This window comes from Saccoglossus kowalevskii, chromosome 20, assembly GCF_978046115.1.
Source record: "Saccoglossus kowalevskii chromosome 20, keSacKowa6.1, whole genome shotgun sequence".
Taxonomy (NCBI): Eukaryota; Metazoa; Hemichordata; class Enteropneusta; family Harrimaniidae; genus Saccoglossus; species Saccoglossus kowalevskii.
In genome coordinates, this window is record NC_140660.1 from 6,811,420 (window position 1) to 6,835,159 (window position 23,740).

The following is a 23,740-nucleotide window of genomic DNA, read 5'->3' on the forward strand; positions in this document are numbered from 1 at the left end:
GGCAACATAATGAGTGGTTCTTGAGATTAATATATGTAAAACAGGTTCATATTGTTTTATTTATGCAAATTATGTAATTAATATTCAGAGATTGCAACCAAACCCTGATAAGATCAATGGGTTATCACAGAGGACCTGTGTACAAAGTTTCATTCAAATCTGATAAGTGATTCTTGAGATACTACCAGTAACTTAAAAGTTTTAAATTGACAAATTATTATTCAAATTAGATAATTAAAATTCACAGAGTTCAATAGAAAATAGATTTTTCAAACAAAAGTATAGGCAATAGAACAGGCACACATACATACATACATTGTATGTAAATGCCCATGCATGCAAACACACACACTCGCATGTGCACTTGCACACACCAACACACCCATGTTCGCACAGAGAGTAACCGCAAAGCCTCGCACAAAAATTACTCATAGCTAGATAAAAGAAGTAACACAATATATGTTGTCATTTCTTTTATTTGTACATATGTGACATTTCACGGAAGCAGAAATTTCAAAATAAATATGTTCATCACTGTACACATTACTTGAAAATCTAATTTTGAATTTAAAAAGAAAATGTTAGTTGGGCAAATTCTACCATAGTTTCCTATCCAAAAAAATATTTCAAAAGTGTACTTATACAAATTAACATCATGCAAATTTCAACCTTTTCACCACCAGTTCCCTCTTTTTATCACAAATTTACAAAATCGTTTTGTTTAGTCTGAAGATTGAGACAAAAATTGACACATTTTTGAGTAAAAACGAAAAATTAACTCAAATTTTGTCTGTTGGTTTCGAAGTTCCAGAAATATTGAAGAAAAAAGTGCAGAATAATTTTGGCCGAGAAAGTCTGGTGGTGAAAAGGTTAAAGACTGATGAATTTTTTTTCATTTTCTAGTACAATTATCAATTTCTGTATTTGATAGTTTAAAAAAAAATTACAGTGAAAAAAAAATCTACATACAGTTGAATTATTACATATGTAAAGAATATACTGTAGAAACATTAATTATTCACTAGGTTTTAATTTCACTATTTTCACGCATAAATTAAATCTATTGATAACAATTGAACAATTAATTAATGTAAATTTATTCATAGAAATTATTTTTTATATGATTATAAAAATAGTGAATTTAAAAATACTAATGAAAATCAATGCTTTCGCAGTATTAATATCATACCTGATAAACTGTAACTAACACTGAAGTAAACATTATAAGTAACTTAAGGACTCTTTGAGCTGATCAAAGTAACCTAGGGAGTCTTGGCACCAAAGGACTGTAATATCAATCAGACAATTCCAAGCAGGTTAGGGAGTCAGCAGTTAAATAGATGTGACCTAGGGAGTATTATATTTACATATGGAAGCCCTTTGAATAATCTGGATTGACATCCAGTTTTATAAATATTTAGTTCTATAAATAGGCTGTTCTAGAAACAGATTGTTCTATAAATAACATATTACATATTTCATATTGTTCTACTTTGTAACAGCCAACATTCAACCCAGGCTGTAATCTATTACTAAGTTTAAGAAACAAAAAAATGTACTTTATTTTTTTTAATAAAGTCCTAAATGATAAGTATTCAAAATTTAATATTTTCTTTTGATTTCATTTTACTTGAACAAGAGTACACATACTGTGTTCTTCATTGATGCAAAAGAAAAAAATTAAAGAATTTTTTCCGTCAACATTCAGAGCAACATTTTGCCAATTTTTAAGTATTTCCCATAATTTTTTTGATTATTTTGAACCAAAAAAACATATTTGCCTATTTGGTACAAATTTTGATCAAAATTTTAGAAAAATATTGTGAAAAATTAATTTATTTTATTTTGTGAATGGTGACGCATGTTGACTTTGGCTTTCAAAATTATTGAACACACATTCTGAGTTGCATCCTTGTTGCTATGCTTGTTGCTATGCTTGTTGCTATGCTTGTTGCTATGCTTGTTGCTATGCTACCAGCGATTATCACAAAATCATAATTCTGGGTCACATGACAAGAACTAATATAACTACACCAGTCACCGGCAAAAACTCAGTTATCAAAAAATACTAAAACGCATCCATTTTCTTGTAATATTTACTGATTAAAAATGAATATGTAATCTCAAGAGTCAGATCATGTGACCAGGAATATCAAATATCTGAGGTCAATCTGATCATGTGACCTGACCGTAATTGTTGGGTAAATACGTTAAGGCAGAAAACACTGTTCATATGATGAAGCAACCAGACAAGAGCGAAATGATTCCCATGAGTTTATGACCTCTGAGAAAAAATATTTGTTTTGAAGACTCCCAGTGTCTTGATTGTACTTGTTCACAAAATGTGATGACTCATCCGCTGTTGAGTCTCTCCAGTGTTTTTCCATATAGGTGCAATATTTCCATAAATGTTCAACTAGATTTCAATATTCACCAATGTATAATGTTGCCCAGTGTTCAATGTTCACCAATGTTCTATGTGTGCTAGTGTCCACAAATGTTCAATGCTGACTAGTGTTCAATGCTGACCAGTGTTTAATGCTCACAATTGTTCAGTGTTGGCTAGTGTGCAATGTTCACAAGTGTTCAATGTTCGCAAGTGTTCAGTGTTGGCAAGTGTTCAATGTTCACAAATGTTCAATGCTGACTAGTGTTCAATGCTGACCAGTGTTTAATGCTCACAATTGTTCAGTGTTGGCTAGTGTGCAATGTTCACAAGTGTTCAATGTTGGCTAGTGTTCAATGTTCGCAAGTGTTCAGTGTTGGCTAATGTTCAATGTTCACAAATGTTCAATGTTTAAGCTAGTGTTCAAAGTTCGCAAGTTTTCAAGGTTAGCTAGTGTTCAATGTTCACAAACGTTTAATGTTTGCTTGTGTTCATTTTTTATCAGTATTTAATGTTCACCAATGTTGAATAGTGTTTAATCTTTAACTACAAGCCGAATATGGGGATGGCTACGAGGAGAAATACGAGATCTAGTACAAGTAAGTACATTATCTTCAGCTTTTATCTGATAATATTGTCAAACGACTGGGTTACATCACTCCCACCTGAATCTACATGTAACCCATGTGGCACATTACATTGCAAGTACAACCAGACTCTGATACTGGGGCTAGTTTACATAAATGCTTCCATTTTATGTAAGTATTACAAGCAGCCTTCTTACCTATGTTTCAATTATTTCCAACTATATGTAAGCTTCTAACATTAACAGTGTTTTCTGATATACATTTGAAGTGTATTTTTCAATATTGGAAAGACAACATCATGGCTAGGCCATAGAATTCAACGATTGGCTGAAGGGTTTGGGAGTGTTTCAAAGAGCTTTTAGTGTTTGTACTATTCACAGTGTTTAGTATTCCCTTTTTTTAGTGTTTGTAGTGTTCAGTGTTCAGTGTTCACAGTGTTTAGTATTCCCTTTTTTTAGTGTTTGTAGTGTTCAGTGTTCACAGTGTTCCCTTTTTTTAGTGTTTGTAGTGTTCAGTGTTCACAGTGTTTAGTATTCCCTTTTTTTAGTGTTTGTAGTGTTCAGTGTTCATAGTTTTCAGTGTCTGTAGTGTTTACAGTTTTTGCAGAGGTCAGGATTTGTAGTGCTCATAGATTTTAGTGTCTAGTGTTCAAAATATTTGCATTAGTGTTCATAGTGTTCACACTGTTTACAATATTCGTAATGTTTGTGTTGACAGTGTTTACAGTATTCACAGTCTTACAATAGAATTCAATATACTTAATATATCGCACTATTTGTCTGAACACCCACAACTCTGAAACTAAACAACTGCAATGCATCTTGGGAGAATACTTCATAGTCTATCACGCACCATACGAGGAGGATTTTGCGCATTTTGACTCAGCCAATCAATGACTTCCTCCTTATGAGCCTCCACCCATGCAACATTCATGTTCACCGCTTCAATCGCTTGTTTGATAGCACGTGTACCGCTACCTGCATCAGGATTGGCTGCAAAGAATGTCTCAATCTGGAAAAAAAATTAAAATTAATTCATCAAGAGTATTACAAAATGTTGTTGAAGGGTGGTGCTTGTCACGCTGTGTTGTGTTCGATATGGAATTCACAATGGCATATATAACACATGTAAAATACATTGTTTGTTTACATGACTTTAGTTTGATAAGGGCGAAAATTAAAGTACACACGCCTGTAGAGGGCACCGCTACAAAATCAGTCCTGTAGAGGGCACTCTTACAAAATCAGTCCTGTAGAGGGCGCTCTATCAAAATCAGTCTGTAGAGGGCGCCATTGACGCTGCAGTTCGGCATCTTCTACACCGATCTGACGCATATCGCGCTAGGTGTGCCGGGAGTTAGTTAGAAATTTCGAATGTTTCGAAGTCAATTGTGGGTTGCCACGTATTTTACAGATATATTAAATCGTTTCAGAGACCTGTTTACTAAATAATGATAAATGAAACTTAGAAAATTTGTAAGAACAAACTGGGCCCAAATTGCATTAAGTTTACGCTGCTAGAGTCTGGTTTGGATGGAGTTCTACGCGTGATTTTATTGCGCTCAAGGGCGTTCTATTTTCAAACTAGTTGAAACTGGAAATAACGCAACTACTTTTGAACTTCAAACACAAATTTGATTATCGTTATTATGTGTTGTTTCAAAGATTGAATTATGTATGACAATAATATTTCACTCTATAAACAATGTTTCACTAAAATATGTGATTCAAAGGCAACCCAAATTGTAAAAAGCAATATCAAGTTCCGCGTATAAACACTGTTGTAAAGAGGCGGCGGAGCAGAATTTTAGTCAAAATCGGCTAGTAAGGCGTCATATGACACAGGTTTGTGCTGGGACAACGCTTCCGGGTGACGACACAACGTAGAGGGCGCTCTTACAAAATCAGTCCTGTAGAGGGCGCTCTTACAAAATCAGTCCTGTCGAGGGTGCTCTTACAAAATCAGTACTCTAGAGGGCACTCCTATAAAATCAGTCCTGTTAGAGGGTGCACTTGATGTATTTACCTTTTCAAGGTCAGATCTTTCTGAGAATCCTGTCGTCATTGCAGTTATCAGGTTATCCATTTCAAATGAACCAGTCGAATATCTGTGATAAATAAGATAATGGGTACGGTGATATGCAAACTAGATATCTAAGTATGATGATATGCAAATTAGATATCCAAGTATGGTTATATGCAAATTAGATATCTAAGTTTAGTTATATGCAAATTAGATATCTAAGTATGGTTATATGCAAATTAGATATCTAACTAAGATGATATGCAAATTAGATATCTAACTAAGATGATATGCAAATTAGATATCTAAGTATGGTTATATGCAAATTAGATATCTAACTAAGATGATATGCAAATTAGATATCTAACTAAGATGATATGCAAATTAGATATCTAAGTTTGGTTATATGCAAATTAGATACAAGTATGGTTATATGCAAATCAGATATCTAAGTATGATGATATGCAAATTAGAACTCACCTATCAAGGAAAGTCTGCCAGTTTTTGGTAACAAAATCCCAAACCAACTCGCGTCCTCTGAAAGGATTGCCAGCGATCTGAGACACTACAGAAACAGTATCCTGAGAACGGATTTTTTTTTCGTCCAGGCTCCATGCTAGGTATCTAATAACAAACAAACAAATATGGCTATCAGTATTTCAAGAATGATTATATTTTTCTCACACATGAAAAACCGTTCCCAGGTTATCATTGTAGGTGACTTAGCTGTCATAATTCTGGAGGAGGTTACCTAGGTAACCATTCCTGCATGTTCAAGAGGCAACTTCATCATGTCCACATAGCGTAAAGCACCACAAAAAGCATTCAGTAGCGTTGTTAACCTTTTATTAAGCTTTCTTTTTTGTGATACAGTGAAATATTTTGAGAAACTTGTCTGAATATTTTTAAAAAATATAGAAAGTTTCATTTTTTGCCACTTTTAAAACCCAGATTTTTTAATGATTGAGAACAACAAAAGAGTACCCCATCATTCACAATATTCTTATATAGCCCGGAAGTAAATTTATTAGAAATTGAATAAATTCTGGGTATTTGCATTCACAAGTAGGCTTCTACCTTAAAGGCGAACCGCTCAATCCCAGGGATTGCACCAAAGAATCATGGGACACTATTGTTTATGTTGTTTACAATGTTAATCTATCTTTGGTTATCCATTGTAATTTTAATCCAGAAAGTAAATTTGTTGTGAGATTACGCTTAACTGGAAGTGCCCCTTAAAGAGTGTATTCATATTGTGGATACTTTAAAGATAGTGCTTCAAGTTTACATGCACACACACACACACACATACTTGTATTGCTATATGTTCCGAGGACTTCATTGGATTAACTTTTAATATAGTTGAATTAACTTTTAATATAGTTGCGATATGAACTCGATTAAAACGCGTTCCTATATAGGGTTGCGTTTTAATTGGAGTTTACAATTACAATGCAATACAATGGAGAATTGTGTTTTAATTAAGTTTAATTAAACAAAATGTTAGCGAAGCTTAGGTTTAGTATCGGGGTAAGGTATGGTACAATTATATTAATATTAATATAACCTGAACCATACCTTCCCCCGATACTAAACCTAAGCTACGCAAAACGTATTAATATTCGAATTAACTATTAATATAAATTATGTTTTCCGAGGACTATGAAAAAGGTCCTCGGAAGGTGTGTATGTCCTCGGAAGTTGGTATATACCTGTATTTTTGTCTTCGCAACATATAGCAATCCAAGTACACACACACACACACACACACACACACACACACACCCTCACACACACACACACACACACACACACACACACATACAGAACCCAAATTACAAGTTCCTTTTTTTTCAAACTAATGTTTGAAGAGGAACTAATAAAAGAACAGTGGAATTCATAGTTTCAAACTGCAGATAACAATTAACCTTTCACCACAAGTTTCTTCTTTTCATCACAAATTCATAGTCTGCACTTTCCTTCAGAAGATTGGAACAAAAATAGCCAAATTTTTTGTGTAAAAACTGAAAATTGACTCAAATTTTGTCAGTTGACTCTAAAATTAGGTGAACTTCCAAAAATATTGAAGAATATCATAAAAATTTCAAAGTCTGTTGGTGAAAATGTTACAGAAACATACTCACTTGCTTAGGATAGCAGAATCTTTAGCCGAGGTGAGAGCATACATGAGCGCCTTCTTTTCGGACGGAATGGTTTCGTTCACGTACTTATCCCACACGAAATCCCACGCATCGTTGCCGTTATTGCGGATACCAGAATAGTAGACAGTGTCCTTTAGATTAGCGCTAACTCTGTGACAGGAAAGACATTTATGCAAATTAATCTGGAACAAACTATTGACTATATATAATAATACGTAAATTTGGTTTTAATTTTGACACCTGACCTCTGACCCCTGACTTGTGTTAAATTTCTGTTTACAAATGAGAGACACTGTAACAATTTAGTACCAAGAGGGCAGCAATTATTTCTGCTTAGTATAAACACAAGTCAGAGGTCAGAGGTGAGGGGTCAGGTGTCAAAATTTTATTTGGTACTAAAAGCTTGAAGATGAAAGTGTTATTTGACAACTATATTTCCATGTGTACAGCCAGAATGAGGCTAGAGGGCAGCATTTGATTCTGATACCAGAATGAGGCTGTAAGGCAACATTTGATTCTGATACCAGAATGAGGCTAGAGGGCATCATTTTATTCTGATACCAGAATGAGGCTAGAGGGAAACATTTTATTCTAATACCAAAATGAGGTTAGAGGGCAACATTTGAAGCTGATACCAGAATGAGGCTAGAGGGAAACATTTTATTCTAATGCCAAAATGAGGTTAGAGGGCAACATTTGATTCTGATACCAGAATGAGGCTAGAGAGCATCATTTTATTCTGATACCAGAATGAGGCTAGAGGGAAACATTTTATTCTAATACCAAAATGAGGTTAGAGGGCAACATTTGAAGCTGATACCAGAATGAGGCTAGAGGGAAACATTTTATTCTAATACCAAAATGAGGTTAGAGGGCAACATTTGATTCTGATACCAGAATGAGGCTAGAGAGCATCATTTTATTCTGATACCAGAATGAGGCTTGAGGGCAACATTTGATTCTGGTACTAGAATGAGACTAGAGGGCAACATTTTATTCTGATACTAGAATAAGGCTAGAGAGCATCATTTTATTCTGATACCAGAATGAGGCTAGAGGGCAACATTTGATTCTGATACCAGAATGAGGCTAGAGGGCATCATTTTATTCTGATACTAGAATGAGGCTAGAGAGCATCATTTTATTCTGATACTAGAATGAGGCTAGAGAGCATCATTTTATTCTGATACTAGAGTGAGGCTAGAGGGCAACATTTGATTCTGATACCAGAATGAGGCTAGAGGGCATCATTTTATTCTCATACTAGAATGAGGCTAGAGAGCATCATTTTATTCTGATACCAGAATGAGGCTAGAGGGCATCATTTTATTCTCATACTAGAATGAGGCTAGAGAGCATCATTTTATTCTGATACCAGAATGAGGCTAGAGGGCATCATTTTATTCTGATACTAGAATGAGGCTAGAGGGCATCATTTTATTCTCATACTAGAATGAGGCTAGAGAGCATCATTTTATTCTGATACCAGAATGAGGCTAGAGGGCAACATTTGATTCTGATACCAGAATGAGGCTAGAGGGCAACATTTTATTCTGATACTAGAATGAGGCTAGAGGGCAACATTTGATTCTGATACCAGAATGAGGCTAGAGGGCATCATTTTATTCTCATACTAGAATGAGGCTAGAGAGCATCATTTTATTCTGATACCAGAATGAGGCTAGAGGGCATCATTTTATTCTGATACTAGAATGAGGCTAGAGGGCATCATTTTATTCTCATACTAGAATGAGGCTAGAGAGCATCATTTTATTCTGATACCAGAATGAGGCTAGAGGGCAACATTTTATTCTGATACCAAAATGAGGCTAGAGAGCATCATTTTATTCTGATACCAGAATGAGGCTAGAGGGCATCATTTTATTCTGATACTAGAATGAGGCTAGAGGGCATCATTTTATTCTCATACTAGAATGAGGCTAGAGAGCATCATTTTATTCTGATACTAGAATAAGGCTAGAGAGCATCATTTTATTCTGATACCAAAATGAGGCTAGAGGGCATCATTTTATTCTGATACTAGAGTAAGGCTAGAGAGCATAATTTTATTCTGATACCAGAATGAGGCTAGAGAGCATCATTTTATTCTGATACTAGAATGAGGCTAGAGAGCAACATTTGAAGCTGATACCAGAATGACGCTCGCTATAATAGAGTTGAAGGGCAACATTTTTGGGGGGACAGTTTGAGCCAGTTGGTTTTGATACCAGAAACTAGAGAAGATACAAAAAAGCCTTACTCTTCTGAGTCAGTCTTCCATTTGTTGAATATTTCCAGACTTTTTTTTGTTGCATCTTCATGACCGTATGAAACACCTAAACTCAACACACTGCTACGCATAAATCTGTGGATAAAAAAAAAAAACATAGTTAAACTACACATGGCTTGCCTGTAAATATTAGAAGAAGGAACTTCTACAGACAGGAATGAAATTTGTATGAAACATTGGACTTACTTTTGTAAATGGTCTCCAACATCTTCCCAACCAACGTTTGATATGAGATGGTCAAATTGTTGTAAAATGTAATCCTAGAAAACAGCAAAGAATGTATGAGCACATTATATATTCCACCAAACAAACATGGGCTAATTATGTATTCCACCAATCAAACATGGGCTCATTATATATTCCACCAATCAAACATGGGCACATTATATATTCCACCAATCAAACATGGGCACATTATATATTCCACCAATCAAACATGGGCACATTATATATTCCACCAATCAAACATGGGCTCATTATATATTCCACCAATCAAACATGGGCACATTATATATTCCACCAATCAAACATGGGCACATTATATATTCTACCAATCAAACATGGACACATTAAATATTCCACCAATCAAACATGGGCACATTATATATTCCACCAATCAAACATGGGCTAATTATATATTCCACCAATCAAACATGGGCTAATTATATATTCCACCAATCAAACATGGGCTAATTATATATTCCACCAACCAATATTAAATGCATTATCTTATCTTATATTGATGGAATGATCCGAGTAACAGAAATATTAATGATCATATCCCAAATAAGACATTACCAGTGACTCATTTGAATATCCCTGCCCATATATGGTATAAGTTATTTCAGCAAATTATTTGAATATCCCAGTCTATATATGGTTAACCTATCCCAAATAAGGCATTACCAGTGACTCATTTGAATATCCCAGTCTATATATGGTATAACCTATCCCAAATAAGGCATTACCAGTACTCATTTGAATATCCCAGTCTATATATGGTTAACCTATCCCAAATAAGGCATTACCAGTGACTCATTTGAATAACCTCACCTTGTATAGTTTATAACCATTTTCATCTCCCAGAAGAACTTTTCCAATATATTTCAAATTAGATATAGCAGTTACCGTGGGAACATAATCTGTCTCATTTTTTAAATAAAGCGACATATCTAGAGCTGTTATCTGTGAAACATGTCCAGACCTGAAAATAAAATCTTATTTTATCAATCTATTTCGAACTTCTTTGAGTGCCATATTCTCTCCTGGTAATATTTTGGTGCAAAATTTTGCCTGTTTTTTATGTATTTGTCTAATTATTTTTTGTTGTTGCTAATTTGGTCCAAATGTACGTATTTTCATTCTTTCTACAAGTCTTGATCAAAGTTTGGAAAAAAATATGAAAAAAAAATATGTGAACTTGGAAGTAAAAAGACAAGCAGCTTATCGGCTGAGATAGCTCCGCTGTTAGCAATGCACATTTCAATTAAAGAACTGAAGACATCATTAGAAAATGAACAATATGTATAGTATCAAAGCAATCAGACTTACAGTTTTTAACAAGAAGTCGAAAATATCACTTTCTACCAAAAATGACAAAAATATTCACCAAAATTAGAGAATTGAAGATATCATCACGAAATGAACAAATCTGAGAAAGGTCTACATGTAGTATCTATATATGTAATATCAAAGCAATTGAACTTTTGGTTTTTAACAAGAAGTTGAAAATATCACTTTTTACCAAAAATTACAAAAATGCTCGACAAAGTCGACAGCGGAGCTAATAATGAAAGTAGACATTCCATCACAAATTCAAAAAATAGTCCCATTTATAGTCTGCACTTTGCCTCAGAAGATTGCGATAAAAATAACAAAATGTTTTGAGTAAACAGACAAAATTTGAGTCAATTTTCTGTTTTTGCTAAAAAAAATCTGGCTATTTTTGTCCCAATCTTATTAAGAAAAGTGCAGACTATAAATGGAACTATTTTGAGAATTTGTGATGAAAAGAGGGAACTGGAAGTGAACAGGTTAGTGGCATAAATAAAAACATAATCTATGTGGAATTTTACAACACAGGAGTGTCAGTGTGTTTTGTAAACTTTCGTTTCACAACGAAATCAGATCAAATCAAATCAAATCAAATCAAATCGAATTACAATAATCTTCTGATCTTATTACGTACCTTCCAAAATGAAAAACGTCATCAATCAGTCCAGTTCGATCAGCTGACGTGAATTCATTATGATTTGTCTTCAATGTATGAATGATGGCATCCCAGCTGTCGTAGTTTACTCGATAAAAACCAGCGACGTCGACGTTGCCTTTGATCCATGTTGGATTTCCCTTCAGGACAGTTTCTAAAAAATAATTGAGAACATTGTTTTTTATTAAATATTGTAAAATCACTAAAGATCACAGAACAGTTTTGTAATTAAAGCGGGGGAGTCGTCACCTGCGCATAGTCATATATATATATAAATGTACGGGTGAAAAGTACTTTTCAGAAAATAGCGAGTACGGATGATATTTGTAGCGAGTACGGATGATATTTGTAGCGAGTACGGGTGATATTTGTAGCAAGTATGGGGGGTAAAATATAGCGAGTACAGGGTGGGGGTATTGCGAGTACAGGGTGGGGGTATTGCGAGTACAGGGTGGGAGTATTGCGAGGTAAAATGTACAGGATTTATACTACAATTATGAGTGCAGCAAAACACTCCATAAATATCAGTGGTATGAACTGAAACTAGTTCAATCTAACAAACCGAAACTAGTTTCATGTTAAAAAAACTAAATGTGGACGTGAAGCAGCCATGTTTAATTAATTATATATTCATGCAGTTTGACTCATATGACGTAGAAAAACGGATGCCTTGTAAACAAAAGTGCCCCGTAACTGACCAGACATATCTAATCATGGAACTACAATAATAAATAAATAGACTCATTCCCCTTGGCCTGATAAGAGTCACGCAACAGTGTTCGTAATATCACCCGTACTAGCTACAAATGTCACCTGTACTCGTTAAAAATATCACCCGTACTCGCTATTTTCTGAAAAGTACGTCCCGTACTTTTCACCTGTACTTGGCTCATTTCGGTATATTTATATACCTCCGTCAGATGGCCACAGCGTGTCACTGTTTACAAACAAGCGTCTACCCATGAGCCTTTGCATTTTTAGCGTGTGTTGTTATCGTCGCTTGGGACTCAATTCTCGTGCTTTAACAGAACAATGTCCAGAATACTTTTGAAAATTTTATGTCAGAATAAAAAACTAATTTAGCACTTTGAGCGTCATTGTCAACTTTTGGCACCATCTATATATTCATTCTGCACAGTCTGTTGCTCAGTCTGAGATGTTGATGAAAAAATAACAAACCTAATGATCGAAAACTAAAAACAATATCTGTGTGGTCTAAAATTTAGTGATAAAATATAGTCACTGTTATATGTCTAAAATATGTGCATATGTTCTCTGAATCACTGCGGAAAACAAACAAAAATGATCACCTTTTTGCTGACAATCTTTTTCGTAACAAAATAAATACCTTGAATTTTTCACATTTTATCATAAAAATAAACATTTTTTAGAGAAACAATATGTAAATACTTATAAGAACAAATGAGAATGCAATGGTGGAAAGAGGAAATAACTGGTCAATAAAATATATACTATATTAACCAACAAGTTCCTGTTTGACCTCAGTCCTACCTGTGTCTTCTTTCATCAACTTTGTTTCTTGTTTACTGTTGTCTGAGGTTATAAAGGTCAATGGAATTTGCCATTTATAGCTGAAAACATAATAAATAATTATAGAAAAAAACTTGCAAATTGTGACAGCAAACCATTGGCTGAATAAACAATGACACCAAAAGGTCAAGGTTACATCATAAATTTGTGATAGGCGCCACTGGTCGCACAAATCGGGCACCACCGACTTAGTTTGTTAAAGTGCCTGTGCAATGCCCACCCTCACGTTTCCCATTTTAGATCTGTGTCCCACTGAAAAGGGCAGTTATTGATTTTTTTGCTGCAAATGATTACTCGTATCCAAGTAAATTTGGGATATTTCTCGTGTTGTAGCCACGCTCACCCTATCGTGTAACAGTCGACTGTTTCCGGATTTCCGACTCTCGCCGAAAGTGCGCCACCAAATGACAAAATGTGAGAGGAAGTCATACCCCTGAGCCGTAATAACACTGGTTGTTCAGTATACTTTTAAACGATATACATTTTTCGGTCGGCGTTTTTTCTTTTTTTTGAGAGAGAGAGTTTTTAGATGTTGTGTTGTGGACAGTTGCAGTGAAACGTATAGCCATAGTGTATGTATTCACACGTTTCTAATCGATCCTAAGGTGCGACATCACTTAACCTTAAGAGGAGAGACGTCCGGCAAGTGTTTCAAATCAGTTAACTTTTTTTGCGATTCTGATTATCGTTTTATAGAGACCATTTAGTCCCTGTTAAGTAAAAGGTAGCAACAATTTTGACAGTGACACGAAAACGAAGCGTCGGACTAACCGGAAATTACACAGCCCTTACACACTGCTAACTGTTTTCATTTTCGAAGGCTAAAAGTTTCTGAATTGTTTGGTGATTGGTGTTGAATGTCGAATTCACACCTCTGTTCTTTTTTACCTCCATGCTTGCAGCTTGATCTGTGTAATAATTTATGAAATAAGAATCCGGGCTTGGTCAATGCGTTTCCAACAAATAAAGTTTTAATACGGTGTTATAATTATGACAATCACGCCATGGATCAAGCTAACTCGAATCCACTCTGAATTTATCTGTATGTTTGTCGATCTCGATTATTTTTGTTATCCAATTAAACGCCGCTTTTAACGCACTTGCCCTTGCCGTGACCCGACGCGTTCACCTATTTCAACAAAATGTCAATTTATTTTCACGCGGCTGTCATTTATTTAGTAACTGTGATTTGTCGTTTTTTTTAATTATTTTATAGTGATCACTATTAATAGTCTAATGTTTAGAATGTCAAAATATGTTCTCTTTTATTTTAATTTTGCAAGTTTTACTCAGACGATCGATGAAATAAAACAGTGTAGTGATGTGCCTAGTAACCTGCTAAATAACGAGATAATTCCGACGTCAAATTCTATTTTGTCCAGCAACAGTGTACAAACGTGCGCCGGTGTTGGTGACGATCACGGTGACCAGCTACACCAAAACGGACATATTTCGCATCTAACTCAACCCCATGTAACAAAAATTGATACTATGTGTTCATTATGGTACATTCTTCCTCGACGAACAAGTACATAAGCGACAATATAGTCAAAGACGAGAAAACTGCACAAGAAATTTGCCTTATTTACACGTATCGGCAATGCGACTTCCCCTTCTGACGTCACAAGGGGAATTTCTGTATGCAAATGAGAAGCTAATGAGGAGCCTCGTTTTAAAATACACAACAATAAAGTTGCCATAGACTAAGTTTAAAACACATTTTTTCACTTAAAACAAATAATTCATGCTTAGAAACATAAAAATTAATAATATTTATGTATCAATTGATAATTTTAGGCGCGAAAATAGCAGCCATTTCACAGGCACTTTAAAGTGCCTGTCAAGTACCTGGTTCGAAACCCAGTGGTGCCTATTTTATAATACTTTAGTGAGAAAATGCAAGTACTTCACCATTGGTGATTGAAGAGACCGACCTTTATTTTTCATCAGACATGATCTTGTAAATATTATATAATTTACATCAAATGGCGATGTTTTTTTTTTAGAATAAGTTAGAAAACAAGTTAGTCTCTGATTGGTCTGATTATTAGGTGTTAGGATTGGTAAGCCAATCATCTCGTAAGTAGCCTAATTGAATGTGCAAACAACATGTTGCTCTCTGATTGGTCTGATTATTAGGTGTTAGGGTTGGTTAGCCATTCATCTCGTAAGTAGCCTAATTGAATGCGCAAACAACACGTTGCTCTCTGATTGGTCTGATTATTAGGTGTTAGGGTTGGTTAGCCAATCATCTCGTAAGTAGCCTAATTGAATGCGCAAACAACATGTTGCTCTCTGATTGGTCTGATTATTAGGTGTTAGGGTTGGTTAGCCAATCATCTCGTAAGTAGCTTAATTGAATGCGCAAACAACAACACGTTGCTCTCTGATTGGTCTGATTATTAGGTGTAAGGGTTGGTTAGCCAATCATCTCACAAGTAGCCTCATTGAATGCGCAAACAACAACATGTTGCATAAACTCTGTTACTCACCCAAATGGCGATGTGAATTCTGTAGATGGTTCGCCTTCGGGGTAAATCAAAAATCGTTCCTGTGTAGCGGTTATATTGCCCCCTTTTCGTGACAGCGTCACCACGGGGTACCCCATCTGTAACGTCCATGTGTCCATAACCTCTTTCACATTTACTTTTTCTCCATTGGTTTCGCTGCTCTGAATAGACAAGTGAGAGACATATATTGACACTAAATTAATTATAGTGAATGCTGTTTCAATCTGCAATCTACCCCTTTTGTGAACACTAAAGCCTTTAACTTTGCTCAGGTTCTAATTTTTCTATAACTTTTTTTCTAGTTTACTAAAAAAAAATGTGGGCGGTGAGGCATTTTTTTTTGCTGTTCAATTCGTGGCACCTAAATTTTGCAGGTTTCTTCTTTTCATCAACAGAGGGCGCTGTACAGCCCACATGTTGACGAGGAATCTGCTATTCTCGGGGCAGAGTTATGTCACAAGACGTTCCAAGTTTCTAAGACGTACACCACTGTACCATGTATTTCTATGGTCTCTGCGTGAGCTTGCTGTGGAACACCGGTCGAAGAGCCAATGAAAACAGCTAACTTAACAAACAGCACAAACTCAACTATGTGACAATCCTGAACAACCTAATTTATATAAGTTGCACATGTTGCGGTAATCTTGTTGCTCTGTTCAGGACAGTCTCAACAACTAGCCCAAAGTACTGTTTTCTGAGAGTTTTCGGTCTTTGTTTTCAGTGTGATCGTTTCCAGGCAGTTTAAATGTCTTTATATCCACCCGAGAATACAAATATATATCTATAGAAAGGTTAAACAATAAACCTAAACAGTTTCTAATAATTACATCTAAACTCCAAATCTGTAACTCCTGTAAGAAATATTTCAGTCATGGCTGTTCAGCTTCACAACTTCACCCCTCTGTTTAAACTAACCTTAGTCAATGCTATTCAAAGCCTTAGTCAATGCTGTTTAAATCTAAATCTATACCCCTCTGGAGAAGCTGTTCAGCTATACATCTTCACCCACTCTATCTAAACTAAACTTAGTCAATGCTGTTCAAATCAAAATCTATACCCCTCTGGAGAAGCTGTTCAGCTATACATCTTCACCCACTCTATCTAAACTAACCTTAGTCAATGCTGTTCAAATCTAAATCTATACCCCTCTGGAGCAGCTGTTCAGCTTTTACAAATTCACCCCCTCTGTGTGAACTAACCTTTGTCATGGCTTCCCATAGGTCATCAGTCCTGGCATTCCCGTATTGATGTCTCGTCAGGTAGTCAGTTAGACCCTGTCTGAACACATCTGGTGTCAGAAAATTTTCCAACATCCTAATAATAGATGCTCCCTGAAAATAAATAAAGTGACTTCAATACAGTTTGAGGTTTGAATGTGGTGTTCAGTTTAGACAGGATTGAATAAGCTATATAAAGAGAAATATTTGATTGGATACACCCAAGTTGAAATAATAATGAGTTACTAGTATTTTACATTACTGAAATTAGGGGTGAAGGGCAGAAATGCGTTTCCACCATATTCGATTTTGCAAAGGATTATGGGTTAGAAATTGAACTTTAGAGGGCGCTTTGATGTTGATATCTGGAGAGTGGCATCCAGCAACCTGACGCATCAGTATTATGTACATTATTTATGTTGTCATGGTGATAGCAGCAATGATCTGATCGGCTGCTTGCACAGCACAAATCATACAACATTCTATACCATACAAAATGGCTGCTGAAAAATGTTTGTTTGTTATTTCTCACCTTGTCATATGATATACCATCGAATAGCTCGTTAATTTCATTGGGGTCAGTGACTGGCACTGAAATCGGATGAGAGTTACTCAGACTATCTTCTACCAAAGCTTCTTGTGTGGTTAAGTAAATAAACTGGTCCAGCTAGAAAAAAAAATCTGATTGGTTTTAAACTATGGTTTCATCTGATTAGTCAGTTTCAAAGCATGGTTTTATCTGATTGGTCAATTTCAAAGCATGGTTTTATCAGATTGGTTAGTTTCAAAGCATGGTTTTATCTGATTGGTCAATTTCAAAGCATGGTTTTATCTGATTAGTCAGTTTCAAAGCATGGTTTTATCTGATTGGTCAGTTTCAAAGCATGGTTTTATCTGATTGGTCAGTTTCAAAGCATGATTTTATCTGATTGGTCAGTTTCAAAACATGTTTTTATCTGATTGCTCAGTTTCAAAGATGCATTTTTCAAATTAATGAATGCAATGATGTAAAGCAAAAAGATGGTGACCAGATTTTACTATGCAAATTGCACTCCTTTAATCTGATTGGTCAGTTTCAAAGCACGGTTTTATCTGATTCATCAGTTTCATCTGATTAGTGTGCTCTGTGAAATTGTTTCAAAAGTGAGACTGACATGCACAATGATGGGAAACAATTTATTGGGGGGTTGGCCTAAGCTGTCACATGACTTACCATTTTCCATTCTGGATAGGTATGATTGGTTCCGATGTATTCCACATAACTAGCAAAACCTTCATTTAACCACAGGTCATTCCACCACTCCATGGTAACCAAATTACCAAACCACTAAAAATAAGAAAATAAACTCAATTTGGAGAGACAAGACTTTCAAATTTGAATTTGGAGATCATTCCATAAGTTACAGCGTGCCGTAATTTTGCAGTATTTTACGGGGTATTTTCATCCTATCATATTCGGAAATGCGAATTCCAAATATGGAATGATTATGCGCATAAACGTCCTCTAATAATAATGCCGCCAGAGTTTGACCGGACTCCACACAAAGAGTTCGCTGATTCTGTTCTAAACTTTTGGGATTTTGGCATTCCCATAATGTATCCTTGAAAGAAAAAGATGTATAATAATAAGGTTATTACGAGATAGTACGTCGCACATCAACTTTGATACTCCAGCTGTACTGTCTTCGTGCATACTTTGAGGTATTCTCGTAATAACCTTATATTATTACAGCAGAGTAGATAACGTGCGAGACATTATGTTCCCATGGTAACTGCTATAGTCTGGGAAATGTACTTAAACATTATGAACATTTCAATTTCATTTCATTTTAAACCATTGTTGTGCTTTAGACAGTAATTCTTGTAAAATTTGTATGTTTTATATATGTGTTTTAGCAGTTAGTGTAACCATTTTAATTCCTTCTGAGGAATTTTAAGTGTTTCAATAAACCATATATAAACCATTATTTGTGAACAAATATTCAGGGAAAAAAATCCAACCTCCATATAACTACCACCTGTCTATAATGAAGATTTTAAGAAACCAGTAGTCCCTAGGTAGGTATTACACTGACAGGTTTGACTGTATATGCAGAACACCTCTCACCGTAATTGTGATCAGCATGAGATTTCATGATAAAATTAGTTTGTTTAAGAGCTTTTAAAAACATTGACATGCAAATGCTGTCAGTTTTGAAAAAATCCGTCAAGGCATGTCCGAAAAATGAACTAGAAAAAAAATAAATCCTCTGAGGATAAGTACATGTAATAACACGTTTTGGCTCCATGAAAATTTTAGATTAGTGATACCTAACCAAACACCTTCTATTGTCACTTGTGTATTAATAGATATTGTAAGAAACCTTGGAAACTACAATCTCTGTAGTTTTCCAGTGAGATGCTAGAGCGCCTTCTGTTGTTAGGTTACTATTATGCTATCGTTTGTTTGTTCGCTGTTCATTGTCTCCCATAATGGCTACCATTTAGATACATAAATCAACCAGAAAGACATAACTAATTGACCATCATCCTGCTTTGATTAAAGCGGGAGGGTCGTCACCTACGCACGTGCGGGAATTGAGTCCCAAGTGACAATAACAACACACACTAAAAACCCAAAGGCTCATGGGTAGACGCTTGTTTGTAAACAATGACACGTTATGGCCATCTGACGCATGCCCAGGTGACGATTCCCCCGCTTTAACATGAATGCTTCCAATAGTTGATTCTTCCCTGATGTAACCACTTGTCAGTCAGTCTATTCACAGGGCAGAGCTACGTCACAGAACGTTCCACGTTGCTAAGAAGCTCATTACTGTACCATGCATTTCTATGGACTCTATGCGAGCTGCTGTGGAACGCCGATCGAAGAGCCGGTGAAAACAGCTTAAGTCAAGGAAACAGCACAAACTCAACATTGAAGTAATCCTGAATAACCAAAATTTATATATGTTACACACGCAGGGGTAATCTTGTTACACTGTTCAGGGGAGTCTCAACAACCACCCCAAAGTACCGTTTTCTGCTTTTGTTTTCACAGTGATGGTTGCCAGGTGGTGAAAATGCCTGGGTGTCCGCCTGGGAATAAGATATTAATATTTCAACTATAGAGGGCGTACGCAAATCAATAGAGGGCGCTATTTAGATAGGAAAACACTCACCTGATGTGCAAGTTCGTGTGCTACCACGATACAAACCCATTGTTTGTTCCTCTCTGATGTAACACCTTCTTTGTACAGCAGTGCCGTCAATCTATAAGTTATTAATCCCCAATTCTCCATTGCACCCGCAGCAAAGTCTGGAATAGCTACCATATCTAAATAAAGAAGAATTAATATAAGAAAACAGTTCTAAACTATTCTTAGGCTTAAAAAGAAAATATAATAATGTACTACAATGTATATACCGGATTCTGCCTTAAATTCGCCAATCCAAAAAAGTGCCCTGGGCGGTTACACGACTGGTGGGCTCTTATTTGGAGTTCAAAATTTCAACAAAATGATCATCAAATATTTGGGGGAGGGGGGGGGGTCTTATATTTTCGTATATTTTCTTTATAGGGTGGCTGTGTTCAAGTTTCCTGTAAACAAACAATGTATTTTACACATGTCGTGTACGTCGCTATGAGTCCCATATTGAACAGGACGCGGCGTGATGACCACCGCCTTCTAAACCTGCATAATTTGTGTTTGTCATATTTTTAACGCCACAGAAATTACGACACAGTTAGGTATTTTTATAACGATTCAATACACAACCTGAATAACATTTATTTCCAAAACGACTCCACTAAATACAGTGGTAAGAAAGCGTTTGACTGCTACAGGAACGAGATAAAACAGAAAGGTGAAGTGAAAATGAACCAATGTAGAAAAAACACTAATTGGTCAATGTGCGAATGTAGACTGACTCTAGTTTTTTGGGGGTAATTTTGCATATCAATGAAGTGTAAAAAATAGTCCCGTTATAGTCTGCACTTTTCTTACAGAAGATTTGAACCAAATTTTGTGAGTAAAAACTGAAAATTTACTCAAATTATGTTTGTTGGCTTCAAAATTAGGGTTCATTTCCAGAAATATTGAAGAATAGAAGAAAAAAGTGCACAATAATATGAGCAAGAAAGTCATGTGGTTAAAAAGTTAATGAATGTCTGTAGGTTTCATTTGATTGGTCAGTTTCAAAGCATGATTTTATCTGATTGGTCATTTTCAAAGCATGGTTTTATCTGATTGGTCAGTTTCAAAGCATGGTTTTATCTGATTGGTCAGTTTCAAAGCATGGTTTTATCTGATTGGTCATTTTCAAAGCATGGTTTTATCTGATTGGTCAGTTTCAAAGCATGGTTTTATCTGATTGGTCAGTTTCAAAGCATGGTTTTATCTGATTGGTCAGTTTCAAAGCATGGTTTTATCTGATTGGTCAGTTTCAAAGCATGGTTTTATCGGTTGAGTCATTTTCAAAGCATGGTTTTATCTGATTGGTCAGTTTCAAAGCATGGTTTTATCTGATTGGTCAGTTTCAAAGCATGGTTTTATCTGATTGGTCAGTTTCAAAGCATGGTTTTATCTGATTGGTCAGTTTCAAAGCATGGTTTTATCTGATTGGTCAGTTTCAAAGCATGGATTTATCGGTTGAGTCATTTTCAAAGCATGGTTTTATCTGATTGGTCAGTTTCAAAGCATGGTTTTATCTGATTGGTCAGTTTCAAAGCATGGTTTTATCTGATTGGTCAGTTTCAAAGCATGGTTTTATCTGATTGGTCAGTTTCAAAGCATGGTTTTATCTGAAAAATGTGCATAATAATATGGGCAAGAAAGTCTTGTGGTTAAAAAGTTAATGAATGTATTCAAATAAGCACTGAACTTATACACTGCTGTGGTATTGAATAATATTAATACTAACATTTTTTTTTTAAAATTAATACAGAATTGCTGCTTTATCTTTCCTTTTTTCTTGAGACAAGAAAAGAAAACCCTCTTTTCCCCCTAAACCTACCTTGTTTGGGAAGTGGGTATGGTACACTGAAATACTCCTCGTAATATTCCAATATTTTGGTACCGGCCGATAATGCCACTTCCACTTCATCTATGGTGTCTGATGGAGCATAAACACGAACCTGATGAAAAAAACAAAAAACAAGATATGATATGAAATATGAATTATACACTAGACTTTACTTGTTGGTGAAAATGGCTGCTAAGATAAAAATGGCCGCCAAGATGAAAATGGCCGCCAAGATAAAAATGGTCGCCTATATCATGCTGAGAAAAAAAATCAGTGTAAACATGGTTACATGTATTTGGTTGAATGGAACACTATTTAAAGGACAAAGTCAAGTTTTATAGCCTTCTGGTCTTCAACAATATCTCTGCAGTTATAAACATATAATTATTAGATTAATTTATAATATTTTCCTGTTTTTTTTTTGTGTTAATTGTACATATAATAAAGTCGTACAATAATATCGCTTTATAAGAAAACAGTCTTCTCACTAGGAATTGCAGAATTGCTCAATACATCAATCAATACATGATCAATATATTAATAAGCGGTGGTCGTCGCGTGTCCTAATTTCATGTAAACAAACGATGTATATTACACATGTTGTGTATGTTGCTACGAGTCCCATATCGAACAGGGCGCGGTGCGATGACAGGCACCCTATAACGTTGATTGGCGGGAGTGTGAAGCATTCTTGCTACATGTACTAATTAAATGTACACACGGTAAACAAAGAGCACGGTTTTTATCTGGAATCTAGCAAAATATGTTTCCTACACCTTCTCTTTTATATAGCATTACTAGGGCAGCATCATGCAATGCATCATGGGAATATTTGAAATCTTGACGTTCTTGAAGTTCATCATGTTCATCTAGTATTATCGTCACAGCGTTTTATGAAAAATGCAAAGAACACATCTGCTGCATGGAATAACCAAACTATTTTCTTGATACAAAATGTGGGATATTTGTTTTATTTTATTGTTTTATCAAGGTTTTATTGTTTATCTGTTTATTCACATATGTATGCACATAATATGACAGTTGCCTTGATTTTAAATAAAAGTTACTGTGAAATACTTTATTTTAGCTGGAATTAATTTTCGCTGAAAAGGCATTTTGGGTGTTTTGTATGGAATTTATTTTCACTGATTTTTGATGAGTTGAATGTGAAATACAGGAAAAAAAGTATATTTGCTGGATTTTATTTTCAAGGAATCATCCTTTCAGCGAAAATAAATTTCAAGCAAAAAAAAAGTATTCTACAGTATTTTCCTGCGAATCAACTCAGTGTCTGCCCCCCCCAAGTTCATGTGTACTTATTCATTTTCACCACCAGACTTTTTCTAATATTTTTCAATATTTCTGAAAATGAACCCTAATTTTGGAATCAACAGATGAAATTTAAGTCAATTTTTTGCTTTTACTTAAAAAATTTTGCTATTTTTGTCCCAATCTTCTAAAGGAAAGTGCCGACTATAAATGGGTCTATTTTGTGAATTTGTGATGAAAAGAGGGAACTGATTGGGGAAAGGTTAAGGCCAAAATGCAGGGTAATTCTGTTCTTTGTGTGGTGAAGATGTTGTAGTCGACCACGACCTGTGACCTCAACTCAGAAAATTAAGATTTTTGAAGGGTCAGTGCAGGTCCACTACCACCCATCGATGTTGCATGAATATTCATGGATTTTATGTTCAATAATTCATGAAAAATACAGTTGTTAAATTTACATACTCCTCATGTTTAATTTAACACATTTAACTACCAGCGAAACAAAACTAAAACTAATTAAGCCCAATGCAGAA

General features: G+C 35.3%; 1 protein-coding gene across 1 annotated transcript in view; it reads right to left on the bottom strand.

Moving 5' to 3' along the window:
* Positions 1–460: 460 nt before the first annotated feature.
* LOC100372835 (endoplasmic reticulum aminopeptidase 1-like) overlaps positions 461–23,740 on the bottom strand; it is a 42,175-nt gene continuing 18,895 nt past the window's right edge. The window contains exons 4-18 of the mRNA XM_085494543.1: positions 21,930–22,050; positions 20,096–20,250; positions 18,148–18,261; positions 17,467–17,601; positions 16,917–17,048; positions 15,700–15,878; positions 13,169–13,248; positions 11,636–11,810; positions 10,501–10,651; positions 9,634–9,707; positions 9,418–9,522; positions 7,140–7,307; positions 5,476–5,619; positions 4,999–5,080; positions 461–3,984 (exon numbers count right to left, since the gene is read on the bottom strand). Of these exons, the coding sequence (XP_085350669.1) occupies positions 3,808–3,984; positions 4,999–5,080; positions 5,476–5,619; positions 7,140–7,307; positions 9,418–9,522; positions 9,634–9,707; positions 10,501–10,651; positions 11,636–11,810; positions 13,169–13,248; positions 15,700–15,878; positions 16,917–17,048; positions 17,467–17,601; positions 18,148–18,261; positions 20,096–20,250; positions 21,930–22,050 (1,992 nt within the window). The 3' untranslated portion in view covers positions 461–3,807. The remainder of the gene's footprint in view (positions 3,985–4,998; positions 5,081–5,475; positions 5,620–7,139; positions 7,308–9,417; positions 9,523–9,633; positions 9,708–10,500; positions 10,652–11,635; positions 11,811–13,168; positions 13,249–15,699; positions 15,879–16,916; positions 17,049–17,466; positions 17,602–18,147; positions 18,262–20,095; positions 20,251–21,929; positions 22,051–23,740) is intronic.